The 15,983-nt window shown below is 35.6% G+C and overlaps 1 protein-coding gene across 1 annotated transcript in view; it reads left to right on the top strand.

Annotated features, from left to right (window-relative positions):
• The window catches only part of LOC110023195 (trafficking protein particle complex subunit 8), a 103,679-nt gene that overhangs the window by 43,980 nt on the left and 43,716 nt on the right, over positions 1 to 15,983 (top strand). Inside the window, exons 12-21 of the mRNA XM_020722485.1 lie at positions 4,041 to 4,127; positions 4,350 to 4,469; positions 4,602 to 4,733; positions 4,834 to 4,931; positions 5,038 to 5,161; positions 5,245 to 5,352; positions 12,969 to 13,110; positions 14,071 to 14,181; positions 14,269 to 14,329; positions 14,449 to 14,524. Of these exons, the coding sequence (XP_020578144.1) occupies positions 4,041 to 4,127; positions 4,350 to 4,469; positions 4,602 to 4,733; positions 4,834 to 4,931; positions 5,038 to 5,161; positions 5,245 to 5,352; positions 12,969 to 13,110; positions 14,071 to 14,181; positions 14,269 to 14,329; positions 14,449 to 14,524 (1,059 nt within the window). The remainder of the gene's footprint in view (positions 1 to 4,040; positions 4,128 to 4,349; positions 4,470 to 4,601; positions 4,734 to 4,833; positions 4,932 to 5,037; positions 5,162 to 5,244; positions 5,353 to 12,968; positions 13,111 to 14,070; positions 14,182 to 14,268; positions 14,330 to 14,448; positions 14,525 to 15,983) is intronic.

Below are 15,983 nucleotides of genomic sequence, written 5' to 3' on the forward strand. Positions count from 1 at the left end.
TGTCACTTCATATGAATGATAATGTGTGTGTGTGCGCGAACCAGACTGATTGGTTGCGGCATTTGGTGTAAGTCCCTCGGGTCAGGATTTCGATCCCTGCGTAGGATCGAATTGCACATATTTCTGGAAGGGAGTTTGCCCCTCGGTCTATGAGGTTGATCGGCGATCAACCTTTGCACAAAAAAAATAAAAATAAATATTATATATATATATATATATATAATGCGTGGAAAGACCCTTACCTGCCCCTAACCGATATTATCTTGTCGGCACAACAGTTAGTAATGTAAACATCACAATTTTCTTGGGTGGTAAGTGATCTACTCACTCGTGGTCGATATTTTCTTGTCAGTACAACGATTAGTGAACTAACCATCATAATTGTCTAGGGTAATAGAAAAATTCTACAAATGCGGGTACACTGACATCCCCTGCCTATATTGACTTGGGAGGTAAGTGATCTACTCACTCGTGGTCGATATTTTCTTGTCAGTACAACGATTAGTGAAATAACCATCATAATTGTCTAGGGTAATAGCAAAATTCTACAAATGCGGGTACACTAACATCCCCTGCCTATACCATTCGGAGGTGAAACCCTTCTCTAAACATGCACATACAAAAATCCATATATAAACAATTTCATTTTTCATGACATACATTATATCGTTTCTGTATCTATCTCATGACATATGTAATTTTCATATCCTGCATAACTCGTATCTCATGCAGATTTTTTATATCATGTACACCTTTTTCTATCGTGCTTATCATAAATATATTTTTCCTAATATGTCTTTTTTTCTTGTCATACATATCATAAATATCATGCTTCTTATACATATCTTTCATATCATACCTTGTATATTTTTTATGTCATGCATTTATTTTCTATCTAACATTATGAAGAATTTGTTGCAATACAAATCCAATTGAACTAAAACATACCTAGAAATCAACATATATTTTGAAATAAAGAAAATTACTGAAATTCAGAAATATAATTACTCACCTCATCTTATTCTTCGATAGCTAATTGGAGGTTGCGGTGACTTCAATGTTGAGCTTAATAATCTATAAAACATAAAATTAAATTTTAAAATTCAATTGATTTTCATAAATATATTTATTCTTCTTAAATTAACATATAATTATTCACCTGGGATTATTTTTTACGCGCTTGTCCCAAACTTGCCGTCTCAGATAAACAACCTGGAATTTGCTATTAACTTTGGATTTCGAGATATCTGGGCTCATAAGGTAATTTAACTAAAAATATAATTGATTTGCTAAAATATACCTTAAACGGTTTCTTGACAACCCAACACTTCTCCGAAGCTGCAAAATCTTCTTTCTATCTTCTCAAACTTTCCTTCCCTTCCATTGATTTCGAGTTAAAATCCTTACAGAAACTCACACATCACTTATGATACTTTTGACACATGATCAAAGCCTCGAGTGGATACTGGAAATTAAAAATACATGAAAAATAAGGTAAATCTCAAAATGGAAACAAAATTAAGGAAATCATTTTGTCAAATAGTGTGAAATAAGGTTTCATACCTTAAGATTTCATCCGAAAACCCCAAATGTCCTCTGCAGCTCTGTGCGGGCCGCTTGCCTCCTTTGCGCGACTCTGCTACAGTGCTAGAGGCGCAGGATGCTTGCAAGGCCGAATAAGGAGAGGAATCGTCTAGGAAGGGTCGGGAGAGGAAATCATAAGCAGGGAGTTGGTCGCGGTTTACCAGATGGCCGTTTGGTCACCTCTGCTCGCGGCTGTAGGCTTTGCTACGATTGAAAGTCCCCCCCTTGACCTTCTGTCAAGTGAAACCGAAAGAGAGGGAGGCCGAGGGAACGCAACTAAGAGAGTGAGAGGAGTAACGGGAGAGGGGAGGAGAAAATTCGAGAGCTCAGGATGGATGATTACCTTATTCAACGAGTACAATGAATGGATTTAGGTCGGTTAGCTTTAATAACGGTAAGATTAGTGAGAGATTTAAGATAATTAAGGTTTTTTAATTAATTTGATAATGCTTATAGCTTCAAAATTTTATATTTTTCAATCTATTCATAATTTATATATAATATTATATATCAAATTGTTTGATTTGATGCGTAAACTTTTATAAAATTAACTGAGTTGAAATCTGAGAGGTGCGACAATTGGGATACATATTACGTTGCCAAACATTTTGATCTGATTTATCAAAATGAGTTATTACAGGGGGCGAGTTCTTCAAGTAAGGTACACCATCAGACATGTTCTCTTTATTCTATGATAAAATATGTATCTTTTCACAGTCTATTATCAACATATAGAGCATTTACTACCACCATAACAGATCGTCAGATCCTTGCTACTATTGAGGTTGTTCTTGCCAAGCTAGTCTGGAAAACGGTAATAATGGAGATGAATACCCTTCAGCGTATCCATACATGAGACATCGTGGATTTCCTCGGGGAAAATTGTAGGGTGCCGATAGATTTTCAACACCAAGTTCAACTTTGATGAATCTTTTGAATTCAACAAGGCACAATTGGTTGCAAAAGGGTGGTCACAAACATACAGAGTTGACTGTGTGGAGACATTTGCTCCAACGGCTAAGTTGAACACTATTCGTGTTCTGTTGTCACTTGTAGTGAATCTGGAATGTCAAGAAATGGAGAGCTTACAAAATAGGTATACATGTCTCTTCTACATGGCTTTGACTCCACCACCTCCAGAGGGAAATATGCAGGCTACGAAAGTCCCTTTATGTGATAAAATAGTCCTCAAGTGCCTGGTTTGACAAGTTCACTAAGTTGATCGTGGGCCATGGTTTTATTCAGGCTCAATTAGATCACACCCTCTTCTTCCGACATTCCTCCAATGACTCGGTAGCTATTCTTATTGTCTAGTTTGATGATTTTATTCTTACAGGAAACGATCTCCCAGCATTGGAGTACTTGAAAGACATTTTTTAAGCTATTTGAAATGAAGGACTTGAGATCTTTTTGGTACTTCCTAGGCATGGAAGTGACTTGGACGCAATTATGTGATTGATCTCTTGACAAAGAACAATTTTTTTTCTTTGCAAACCTATTGTTGTTTCTATGGATCTCACTGTAAAATTATTTGACATTTTAAATGTTGTACCTATCAACAAGACTCATCTACCTCGCTCATATTTGCCCCTATGAGCATAATCTTCGTACTGTCCACCAGATTTTCCACTATTTAAAAGGCATACCAGGCTCAGGTTAGTTTTCTTCCATCACACCTCTCGGTCTATTGTTGTTTATATAGATGTTGATTGGGACGGATTGATTTATGATCGATGTTCCACCTCGGGGTATTTTTTATTTTTATGGGCCAAAACCTGTCACGTGGAAAAGCAAAAAATATTATGTGGTTGTCCGGAACAATGCTGAAGCTATTTTGTGACAATAAGGTCGCAATCAACATTGCTCACAATCCAGTCCAACATAATCGTACCAAGCATGCAGAGATTGGAAAAATTGAGTCTGTGGATGTTTGTGTTCTTTTGTGCTCTCTAGTGATCAACTAGCGGACATTCTCATCAAGAATCTCCATCGTCCTTTGTTCGATGACTTCAAATAAAAAGTAAACATGACTGACATCTATGTTTCAACTTGAGAGGAAAATTAAAATTTTTACATGTTATTAGCTTTTATTTTCTTATTATTTCTTTCCTATTTGTTTTATTTTATTTTATTTCTTTCCTATATATTTTATTCTCTCTGTGTTTTTTTCCTTTATTGTATCCATCGTAATTTTGTTTAAATATCCCCTCATTCTGTCAATAATATTATGATGTTCTTATCACAAATTCCACAACATGTATTCTAGAGCTTTTACTTGTGTTCGAACAGGAGGATTGCTTAAGTATTTTCCTATTTCAATTGGATTACATCAAGGATCTGCTTTTAGCCCATATCTTTTTTGCTTTAGTTATGGATGCTTTATTTGATTATTTCCATGTAATTCTTGATTGTTAACCATTTATGTCACAGTTTTATTTTTTTCATTCATCATGCAGGAAATGATGGGACTTGCCTACTTTATGCTAGATCAATCAAGGAAGGATTCAGAAATTTGCATGGAAACTGCTTTTAACACTTACCTGGTATAATGTTTACTCCTTTCTTCTCAAGAGAACCAATTTTTATTAATCTTTTGGAACTATATACTTGGCCTATTGCTTGCTTATGCACAAGTTTTGATCATAAAAAATTCCACGTTACATTTTTGTGAAAATTGTTTATCTACATTAATTGTATTCTTACTTATTATCTAAGCATGTGCTTGAATATTGTTCTATTCTGATGATTTTCTATTCTATCTATAGAAACTTGTGCCTTTAGCTCAGAGAAATGCTACAAGATGTGGTCTCTGGTGGGCAGAAATGCTGAAGACCAGGGGCCAATATAAGGAGGCAGCTGGCATTTATTTTCGTATTTCTAGTGAGGTGATTTTATTTACTGACAGGATAATTATGCTAGCATGTGGGTGCTCATGTACTCATTGCTAATGTATTATATGTAGATTGTCTCAGCAATTGTGTATTATTTTTGTGTTCTTGACGTCTGTTCTTCCCCAGGAACCACCTCTACATGCAGCTGTAATGCTTGAGCAGGCTTCATATAGCTATTTATTTTCTAGACCACCTATGTTGCGCAAGTATGGTTTTCATCTTGTTCTTGCTGGTAATCGTTACTATGTTTCTGATCAGGTAGGTCTATCTTCCATAAGCTTTACTTTGCTTAGAATTAAATGGAGATGATGAATCAAATTTTCGTTGATTTCCTATGCTGGGTGTCTCTACAATGCAGAGATCACATGCACTTCGAACATATAGAAACTCTCTCTTAGTGTACAGAGGAATTCCCTGGAATTTTATTCTTGACCATGTTCATTACAATATTGGAAGGTAGGTATGGTGTTCTTTTTGGTTGTAGTTTAGTATCTATAATCGGTCTTTGTGATGGATGGAATCCTACCAGTTCTGATATCTTATAATCTATCATCTGGTTCAGGTGGTATGCTTTTGTTGGAATATTTGATGTGTCTGTGAAGCACATGTTGGAGGTTCTTGCATGCAGCCATCAGTCGGTGACAACACAAGATTTATTCTTGGGGAACTTCTTCCAAACAGTTGAGGTAGTTTGGATTGATTTGCTTCCTTATTCCTTTTCTGGATCGAACTCAGATTTGTGCTTATAGATCTTTTATTGATGCATCAGAATACGGGGAAGATTTTTGAAGTTAAAAAGCTTCAGCTTCCTGTCTTAAATATGTCATCCATTGGAGTTATTTATGAAGATCATCGGACTTACGCATCAGTTGCAGATGTAAGTTGGAGAACCTTAAGACTAACTCTCATAATTTAAAAAGTTCCAGGATATCAATTAATTGGCTAAACTTTTCAATAGTACATTTAAATTTCAATAGCCTCCTCAATCCCCTTATAATCCTTTTGAACCAGATTTGCATGACTTCATTACAAAAGTCAATTTCGATAGTAAATGATTGCTGCTGTGTCTTGGAGATTCAATCATAAATAACTAACTATTTCAGTTTTTATTATGCTTCCGTTAAGCATTGGATTAAAACTTGGTAACCAATGATGAATGACAAGCAACTATTGTACATGTTAACCTTGTTGGTGCGTGTTCTTATTCTTGGAATTACCTGTTTACTTGTTAACTAGCAACACTTTCTTTTGCATTCCTATTTTTTATTCGTCTCTATTTTCCACTTGTACTATGTATCACCAACAAATGGCTGCATTGCAAAGATGTACTGGTATGCAGTACATATAATTGAAGTAAAAGGATTAAGAATTAAAACAATAATAATAAAAAAAATTATGTTATATAAATTAAAAATAAAGTTGAAGAACTCAATTTTTTAATTTACCGGCCCCATTTTTTATCAGTGATGCTTGTCCTTGTAGTTTTGGTATCCTTTTCTTATTTAGTTATGTTGATTTTTATAGTGATTTTCAGTTTTTTTTTTTTTTGACTTTCATGGAATTAAATGAGTTTTATAAATAGGTTTATTTGAGACATGCAATAACTCTTTTGGTAGCTTGATAAATTTTTTTTAGGATGTGTAATTCAATTTTTTTTCTGTTGTGGTCAAATTATTGATAGGTATAAAACCTAAATTATTTTAGAAATAGTCATCTCTTTCTTTACGAGAGAATTTTATATATTGTGCATTTCCTCATTTTCTATCGCCGTCTCTTCTTCTTCTCTTCACTTATTAAAATAGGTTGAATGTGCAATTAAATCTTGATTTCACTTCGTTCAAACATGTTAATTGAGTACTTTTCTTATCATCTTTCTTCTCCCTTTTTATTTTTTTCTCTTAATTTGTTTTTGTCTGTTGAAAGTGACTAAATTTTGACAAGTTTGCTTCAGTCTATGTTTGTTTCTTGTGCTAAACTTATTGAGTACTTTTTTTTCTCTTCATTTCGTTGTAAGTTGAAAATTTGATTAAATTTTGAAAGGTTTGCTTCAATCTCGTTTTGTTTGTCGTGCTGGAATTTCACTCTATGCTTAAACTTCTTATCATTATTTTATGGCAAAATACCAAAATTATTTCTTTTCAAAATAATTTTTTTTGCTATTTAATTAGAATTAGTATGTAATGGTTTTAATATTAATCACTTGCTTGCGTTGACAATTGCATTTTTGTTGTGTTGGTTAAACACATCTAAACCTGCATTGTATGCTTTATCAGTTGTCGACAAAAGTGAGGTCAACATCAGCTTCAAAATCTTTAGACTCTTGGATGTCCAAAATTAGGATGGAGGATTCATACAATTGATGTGAGATAGTTGGGACAAGACTAATAATGAATTAAATCCCAAAATGGTCTCCCTGCTATTTATATTTTCATTAGAATTAGTAAATAATTATGTTAATATTAATCATTTGCTTGCTTTGACGATTGCATTTTTGTTGTGTTGGTTAAACACATCTAAACCTACATTATATGCTTTATCAGCTTCAAAATCCTTAGGCTTTTGGACGTCCAACATTAGGATGGAGGATTCATGCGACTGTTGTGAGATACTTGTGATAAGGCTAATTATGACTTAAATCCCAAAACGTTCTCTTGTTTATGGTCACTTTAGTCTAAGAGTTTTGCAATACTCCAATTTAGTATTTTGACTATTAAAATTTATCCAAAAGTTCCTCATATAGACATCATAACTCAAAAAATATCCCGATGTAGTCTCTCAATTGTACAAACTTGATTCCAATTTAGTCTTTGATTGGAATCAATTTTATTAGCTGGGGGATTACATTGGAGCATTGCAAAGCTTTGGGACTAATTTAGCCACATTCGAATTGTGCGGGGACCATTTTGAAATTTAGCCCAACTAATTTGGATGAGGATGATTATGGAGATGAAATATAATTCCTTTGAATGGTTTGAAGTTGCTATAAAGATATTTAAAATGAGTTGCCCTTATTCCTTCTATTTACAAGTGATTTAATTTTGTTTAGTGAGACCCATTAGATTATTCGAGAAAGATGGAGGGTTTTGTATTCATAAAATGAGCAATTATAAGCGATTTGAATTTAAAATCATCAATTAATATTGCTTGATGATTAAGTTATACCTTGGTATAATGGTGTATTCCTTTGGGTCTACCATTAAAAATAAAGGGGTTAAAATTACGGTGAAAACGAGATGTGCTTAGGTTATTTTCTAGTTTTATTTGATTTTTGTTAGATCTCGAATTGTATTTGATTTTGTTCAAAACCATTGTTTTAATGTGCTCACTTTAGGTTCGACTTAAGCCACTGGGCGCTCTATCTTCATACACTTCAAATTTTTGCAATAATGGAAAGCACATTTAATAACTAAGTAGATCAATGCCAAAATTATGTAAAAATTCCAAAATAATGTGATAAAGAAATCCAAGATAATGCAAAGAGGTGATTAATAATTAGCCTTTAGAAATATAAATATAACTAGATTGCAAAAAAGTAGAACCAAATTTATTTGGGCACAATGTTTTGGTTTGTGACGTCCCCACTCCTTTAGTTTGAATTGCCACGATAAGGGAGCTTATTGCAATGAGAGAGAATCAAGGGTTGGCCAAGTGGAGCCAATTTGAGCAAGTTTGCAAAATCATAAGGTTTCAAGCGAAGGGATTTTGAGAGTGGGAATTTCGCTATGTGAGATAGAGTCAAACAACCCTACTACAGGCTTCAAGAGAGATTTTTAAGTCTCAAGCCAAGACACTGGCTTCAAGATAGATGGAGTGATCTCAATCTGTGCCCCCTTGTCACTCAAGCGGATTAATAGAAGAAATTTTGGAATGAATTGGAATGGGGAATTTTGCTTACTAAACTTGTATATATCTGTTCTTTAGATCTCAACAATTGGTTTTTAATTCAATGGAGATTGCGTGGAAGGGCCAAAGCATGCCACCCTTCCCCTATTATAACCATCAGATACAAATATCTCCAAAAAAAGAGAATACAGAAAATTACAACAGACCTAAAGAAAAAACAAAAAATGCCAAAAAAAGTAGTATCAGGTAGCTAGAGAGGGACCCAATTTTGCTTTGCCTTTGCCTCTAGTTCTAGGAAAGGAGTCAGCTAATAAATTGATAAGATGAGCGTCATTGCCAATAGTGATCAAAGTATCATCCAATAAATTCCCAAGCTCGAGTCGGCCTCCAATTTTCTTCTTCCTCCTGGAATAGACTTGTCATTCCTCATCTGAAAATTGGCTCGTCGGATCAGTGGATTGGTCTAAAGTGTGCCGAACATGTGTAGGATGTTGAACATTAGAAATAACTGCTTGCTTTAACCTCTGATTTTTGATTGAATCAAAGGAGCACTCGTGTGTCTTGGCATGTAAGTGAGTCTTCTTTAATAACGGTGAGTGATATAAGCACTTTTGGGCACTTTTGATATAAGCACTTTTGGATCTGTACTTGTAGTATGATATTCTTCATCAGGAACTGCGATGTTGGGTAGAGGATCGGGTTGCACCTTCTCAACAGGGATGGTAGGAGACTGATTTTTAGTGATATCTAAATCCTGTCCTGTGGTAGCTTTCTCTCCAGATGGAACAAATATGTCCAAAGTAGTGAGATTAGAAGTAGTGAGATTAGATCCATCCTGATCCATCCTGATTCACTTGATATTTAGATTTCAAATTAGGATGAAACTTATGATATTTATCAAGTGTATGTCAAACATATTACAATGAGAACAATAAGACGGTTTATGCTCCATAACGATTTGTGACCAATATCCATTATGAGTTGCGCCCAACCAGACTTCAATAACATCAGATAAAGTATTCTCTTTCCACAAGTATTCTGGCCACAGAAAGTCTGGTTAGGTTGAAAGTCGGTAGATCTAGCTTCATAGGGTCTCCAAGTATGATGACCCCAATATAGTACATAACCTGATGATGAAAAAAGTGCAGCTTAAGACCTGATAGACTAAACCATACCGGTACAGTAGGAGGTTCATGATTGGGGTCAAAATCAGGAGACCACTTAAGTAGCTTCATTGATTTATCAGCAATGCTAAGATATTTTTTGGAGAAAATTGGAGAAAATTTGATTTTTTGGAGAAAATTTGAGTGTAGTCTTCAGTCACGGTTAATTGAATCAATATATGTCTCTCATCCATGAGCCATACTTTTCACTTTCCTGCTAATTTAAAATCATCAAAACTTTTCCTGATAACTTCTAGGTGTGTGCTCCCACTGAAATTTTCCAATAAGAGCAAACATGAATTTGTCAGTTAGTGTTGAAATTTCTAGCTCTGAGAAAAAGAATGTTGCTTTCCCACTTTTCTTGCTTGTTTCTTAATAAATGAGCAGTCACCTGTACCGTAACAATATTCTTTATAACTTGAGGGGAAGACAACCGCCGTCTCCACCTGAGGATTACCCACAATATGGGCAAAAGACGCTTTGTCAGGTTCAACCGAAGAAGAAGGAAGCTCCATCACAACAGTTAGAAGCCTTGCCAAGTTGGTCAGAGGACAGAAATGGCGAGCCAAAGACGGTATGGGCAAAGCCGCAGAAATGTCGCGCAGAAGATAGGAACCGAAGAAGACGTGTGAAACGTGCGAAACTGTCAGCGTCGAAATCAAATAGGGACGACGCAACAGATGCAAACTCTGTCGGCTTCGAATGTCGCAGACGCAAGCCACAGTCAATGTCGAAGCAACGCGAGCCGACGATGACGGAGAGGACAGAGAGACGACGTCGGAGAAGAAATGTGAGGAAAGGAAATGATCTTATGCTATAAGAGTTGCTAGGGTTCGACATGGGACAAAACCTTAGTAGTGCCGAGCGTTGGAGAAGACATTTTTTCTTATATATATATATATATATATATACCCATGGACTAAAATATTAAAGCGGAAAAGATACAGAAATGTTGTATGAGAGGGCTTAAAAAAAGTCCAACTCACACAATATAACACACAAATCCCAAATAAAACAAAGATACATAAACATAAAAGATAAAAAAGCCACCAAAGGGCGCAAAAGTGCTATGGACGTTCCACTTTGGTCCTCCCTCTGCCTCTAGTTCTTGGAAGTGAGCCGGCTAACAAATTAGCAAGGTGAGTCCCATTGCTTGAAATAACCAAAGTATCATCTATCAGATTCCTAAGCTCAAGTAGGTCTCCTGTCTCCATTCTTTTTCTTTCGCTTGGATGTATAGACCTGCTATTCCTCATCCGATGATTGACTCATATGATCAATAGATTGTTCTAATGTTGGTCGGATAGGTGTAGACTATTGCACATCAAGATCCCCACGTGCCTGAGTAACATTAACAGCTTTCTTGACCTGATGAGGCGGTAGTAAAGCAATAGAAGTATTGCCACCTGTAATATCGGCGCTAAGTTCTAGGGCAGGTGGGGTTTGAAGAATGTCCCTCTCCCACAATAAGAGATTCCAAAAACGGGGGAGCTAAAACATTGTGTGGAGACTGAATAGTTGTCATATTGATTGCGAGAATAATGACGTCTTCAGGGGTATCCTTTTGATGATCAATAGTGTCAATAACTTGGAGCTGATCAGGAGGAGATGAATTCACCACTGTCTTCTCTGGTGGAGCACTGTGTTTTTTTGGTCTGAGGTGGGGGTGTAGATGGTGGCATTGAGAACTGGAGTGACCGAACATATGAAAGTTCGAACAATAAAAAGAAAAAGCTCAACCACTACCTTTTGTCAATATCCATAATACTGTATGCCCAACCAAATTTTATCAGAAGCGGATGACGTGATAACTCTTTCAACAAGTATTCTAGCTTCAGATGGACGAGAAAGATTAAAAGTATAAATGCTCGTTTTGAGTGGCTTACCATAAGCTAGGACAATAGTGTACAACAGTTTTTGAGTTAAATAATGGAATTTCAGACTATGGTACTGTGTGTCTAACCAAATTTTCTCAGAAGCGGATGAACTGATGTCTGTTTCAACAAGTACTATGGAAAAATTAAAAGTAAGAATGTCCGTTTTGAGTGGCTTACCATAAGCTTAGGCAATGAAGTACAACACTTTTTGAGTAAAATAATATAATTTCACACCAGGGAGGCGAATCCAAACCGGAATGATTGGTGGTTTCGTCTTAGATCTTCATTGCTCTGTTATCAATCTAGATTATCCTTTAGGCAATGAAGTACAACACTTTTTGAGTAAAATAATATAATTTCATACCAGGGAGGCGAATCCAAACCGGAATGATTGGTGGGTTCGGCTTAGAAATTTTCATTGCTCTGTTATCAATCTAGATTATCCTTCTAGCAAATATGCGCGTGTAATCCTCTTCAATATTTCCACAAATTTTTCACTCCCCAATTAAGTGCATAAGCTCAATTTTTTTACGAATCAGCTCCATTTTGGGATAACCATATAGAAATTTTCAGAACAAATTAAGTCGACAGGAGGAAGCCCGTTGAATGTTTTCATCTTCTGTTTAAAAGATGACAAACTTCTCATTCTTCCTACCAGGTTTCTTGATGTCTTCCGTCCACTCAAACGAAGGAGGGAAACAACACGATTTAGGTGTACCTAAAAAGTGGACACCCGCAAGGGCAGCGACATACATCTGTCTGAAGTCATCCCCAATAGATGTAGGTGCGACATTAAGAACAATGAAGAAAACAAAACAAAGAGCAAAATTCGAATCAGAATAGGGAGAAGGTGCGGAAACCCCTTTTTGAAGCGCCCGTGATTTCAGCTTGAGCTCGAGGATGAGGGAAAAACAAAAAGTCGCAGAAGTCAAAGCCGCGGAAGTCGCAGTAGACGGTCAAGGCGAAGCCGCAGAAGACGGTTGAAACCACAGAGGATGGTCGAAACTGTAGAAGACGGTCGGGGTGAAGCCGCAGAAGTTGAAGCGGCAGAACAGGTGCAGCTCGACGAGCTCTATGAAGAAGATGAGCTCCGTTTATTAAATTACCCTTATCAAGGAAAGAAAAGAAATGAGGCCTTCTAATAATTAATTAATTATAAAAAAGATCCTCATAATACTATGTCAAGTATGCAATTTATATGTCTAGAAAGTTCTTAATGGCATTGTTTGCATCCATCTTATTTATATAGTTATACAATGTAGAAATGCTTTTTTAAGTCTTTAATGGCTTTTCTATTGTTTATTTTATGAACAGTGAAAATAATCGTAAAATTATTTATTAGATGAAAAATTCAAATGGTAGTCATGTTTGTATTGACTATAACCATTAGATCGCTATCACGGAGTTTCTACTATTGGCCTTATTTTGTTTGAATTTTATTTCCTTTAATTGACTACAAGCATCTCCTCAGCTTTGCTTAATTTGCATTAGGGTAACATATTATATGGATAGCTAGATTAGTTAACATTCTTTCTTGAAAATATTTACTTGAACGTTTATCTCTGCTCTGTAAAATTCAATTTCTTTTTGTTATTTTGGTGTGGAATCAGGTCAATGTAAATGAAAACCTATGGAAATCATTGGAGGAGGAAATGATTCCATTGACATCTACTACTAAATCAAATTGGCTCGAATCACAGTCAAAGCTGTCCTTCAAAAACTATAATGACTGTCAAGTTTGTGTTGTTGGAGGTATGGTTTCATTGTTAGTTCGATTTCTGATTGGTATTCGTAATTTTTAAACTTCCTTTTCTTGGCATTGGAATTATGGATTTTAAGGTAGCAATCTTCAGCAATTCTCATGGTTTAGTTCTGCATTACACTTATTTTCTGATTGAGAAGTCTGTATCCCCTCCATATAGCTAAAAAATTTTAAGGCAGCTTATCGATTTTCATTTACTAGGTTGACAATGTGCATCCCACACCGACACTTAGTTCTGCCAACCATATTTTAGAGAAACAGACTCAAAATGTACTAGGAATTTTTAAAATTTACTGTTTGTAGATCATCACACCTATGCATCATTACTATGCTTCACTCTGCAGTGGATTCTTAGAACTGTTTTTTCAAGATTATCTTAGGAGTCGTTCTAGACTATCTGTTTTACTTGGCCAAATGTTGTATTATCATCACAACCATCGGTCATCAGCATTATCCTAAGATTAATTTTCTCTTAAATTTGTTTTAATGTCAATGAGTTAGCCATACATTTGATGTTAACTTTTTAACTCCAACCGTTTGTTTCTATTCATCAAGGTTTATATTTGTCGTGTAGTGTTATGTTACCAAATCTGACATTGGCTATTACCAATGTAGTTTATATCTGCTGTTAAATAATTGATTTTCTTGGTATCACACCAACAGCAAACATTCTTGAAATTTTGAAACATTATGTTTTATGCATGTTACATTATGTGATTGATCTTTTTATTTCACTATGCAAATTCATGCATGTTACATTATGTTTTAAACACGCTACCTCATCACTTGGATGTTTTTTTACAAAAATTTGTTTTAGCTAAAGCTTTAAAAGGTACCCAAGGCACCTTAAAGAGAGGAGACATAGTTCTTTAAGTATGAATATTTGACTTTGCATTTTGTGACAATGTTTTTTGGTAGGTATACTAAATATTTATGTTACTTACTTGCAGAAGCAATAAAAGTATATATCGAGTTCAGAAATCCTCTTCAGATTCCAATTTCTATTTCCGGCATTTCTCTGATTTGCGATCTCTGTGCAAAATCTGAAGTGACAAACACTGGCAAGTCACCGTCCTCCCTTCTGCATGTCTATAATTCATTCAGTGGATTTATTGACTTTCTGAATTATTTTTATGTTAACTATGCAGATTGGGGCGCATCTTCTTTTAATGATGTTAATGAAGAACTTAAAGACGCTCCAAGCTGTAGGTATAGGCTGTTTCTGTTTCATAGTTTCTGCTGGAACCTTTTAGTTATTACCTGACTTTGAATTCTGAGTTCTCATGATTTGATTGTCTTACTAAGTTTGAAATTGTTGATTGTTGCAGAAGTAGAATTGTTGACGCTTCATCCCTTGTCTTATCAGAAATTGATCAGATTCTTGGTGGAGGTGAGGCTAAAAGGGTAGGTTTTCCCTATTATTAAATTTTCTTATCACACACATGTGACCATCTTAGGCCCCAATGTATTAACCATGCATGAAGGTTTTTTTTCCCAAATGATATAAATGAATGATAAAAAACTTCCCATTGAAGTTTTGAAATTTGGGAAAGTTGTCTTGACCCTCATTTCTAACGTGAGTTGTAATCATGTCTCTTTTGGACTTCATAAGTAGGCACACATGTTTTCTCTTTTGGTAAACTAATACGGCAATTGAATGTTTAAGTTTGCCTTTAAAATGTGTGGGCTTTAAAAAATATTTATGATCTCAAAGGATGATCCCTTCCTCAAAACTCTTTTAGTGTTTAGGGATTGTATGTTGAGCAATATGGGGTTTTCTTGAAATTGCACATATTGCATAAAAAACAAATAATTATAGAAGTTATGCGCGTATGTATTTATCATGTAGAAATGTATGACTTGACTTCTATAAGAATAGAAGAAAGAACACTATGTTTATATACATATTTCAACAAAACAATAATATCTAATGCAATTTTAGCACAAAAATGAGATGCCTTGTTGCAATCTTTAAGAGTGTATGAACACCACTTGTCTGAACGAAGGAAAGTTAAATCTGGAGCAAGGCTTTCCATGGAAGATCTTAGAAGTTTGATAATGTTGCTGTTGTCTCCTTCAACGATAATATCTTTAGTTTCAAACATCTAGGGCTTACTGATAAGCTGGATTAAAGAAATGACTCTGAATTCCATCTGGGCACTATCCCAATGTTCGAACCTTTGTCCTGCCGCTCCCAAACCGTTACCATACTCATCACAGATGACAATGCTAGCAGCAGCAATTCTTGACAAAATCAAAGCTCCATCTATGTTGACCTTTAACCGTTCAGGGAGGGGGGATTTTAGCTAGGGGATGCTAGGTAAGGGATGAAGACAACCTATTCGGTTGACTAGCATTCCACTGCTCCTGAAAAGGAAAGTGATGGGTTGAGGTGAGGGTTTCGAGTAATGTAGCATCAATAATTATTGGTGTTGCGTAAGAACTACCATGAACCTTAGCATTTCGAGCCCGTTAACTATAATGAATAACATAGCAGTAGATCGATTCAGAGCAGCATTGCCTCTATCCGTGTTGCTTAAATGAGTCACAATCTCATCAAAGTACTGGAACGTTGGTAAACAAATGCCCCAATTATCAAGCAGTCTGGTTACCTCTCTTACAACTGAGCAATTGATTGTAATATGCGATAAATTTTCTGTTGTTGAGCGAACCCGTGGGCACATACAAACATCAGCAAGGCCTCTTCTTGCTAACTATTCTCTGGTAGATATAACAACAAGTAAAAGTCTCCACCAAAACATGCACTCTTGTGGGTGAAGGCACGACTTTTTGATCCATAATTCCATGTGGAAGGAGGGAAGCTTGCCTCATAAGCCAAGGCTATAATAGTCTTTCCGGAGTG

Source organism: Phalaenopsis equestris, unplaced genomic scaffold (assembly GCF_001263595.1).
Source record: "Phalaenopsis equestris unplaced genomic scaffold, ASM126359v1 Scaffold000223, whole genome shotgun sequence".
Lineage (NCBI taxonomy): Eukaryota > Viridiplantae > Streptophyta > Magnoliopsida > Asparagales > Orchidaceae > Phalaenopsis > Phalaenopsis equestris.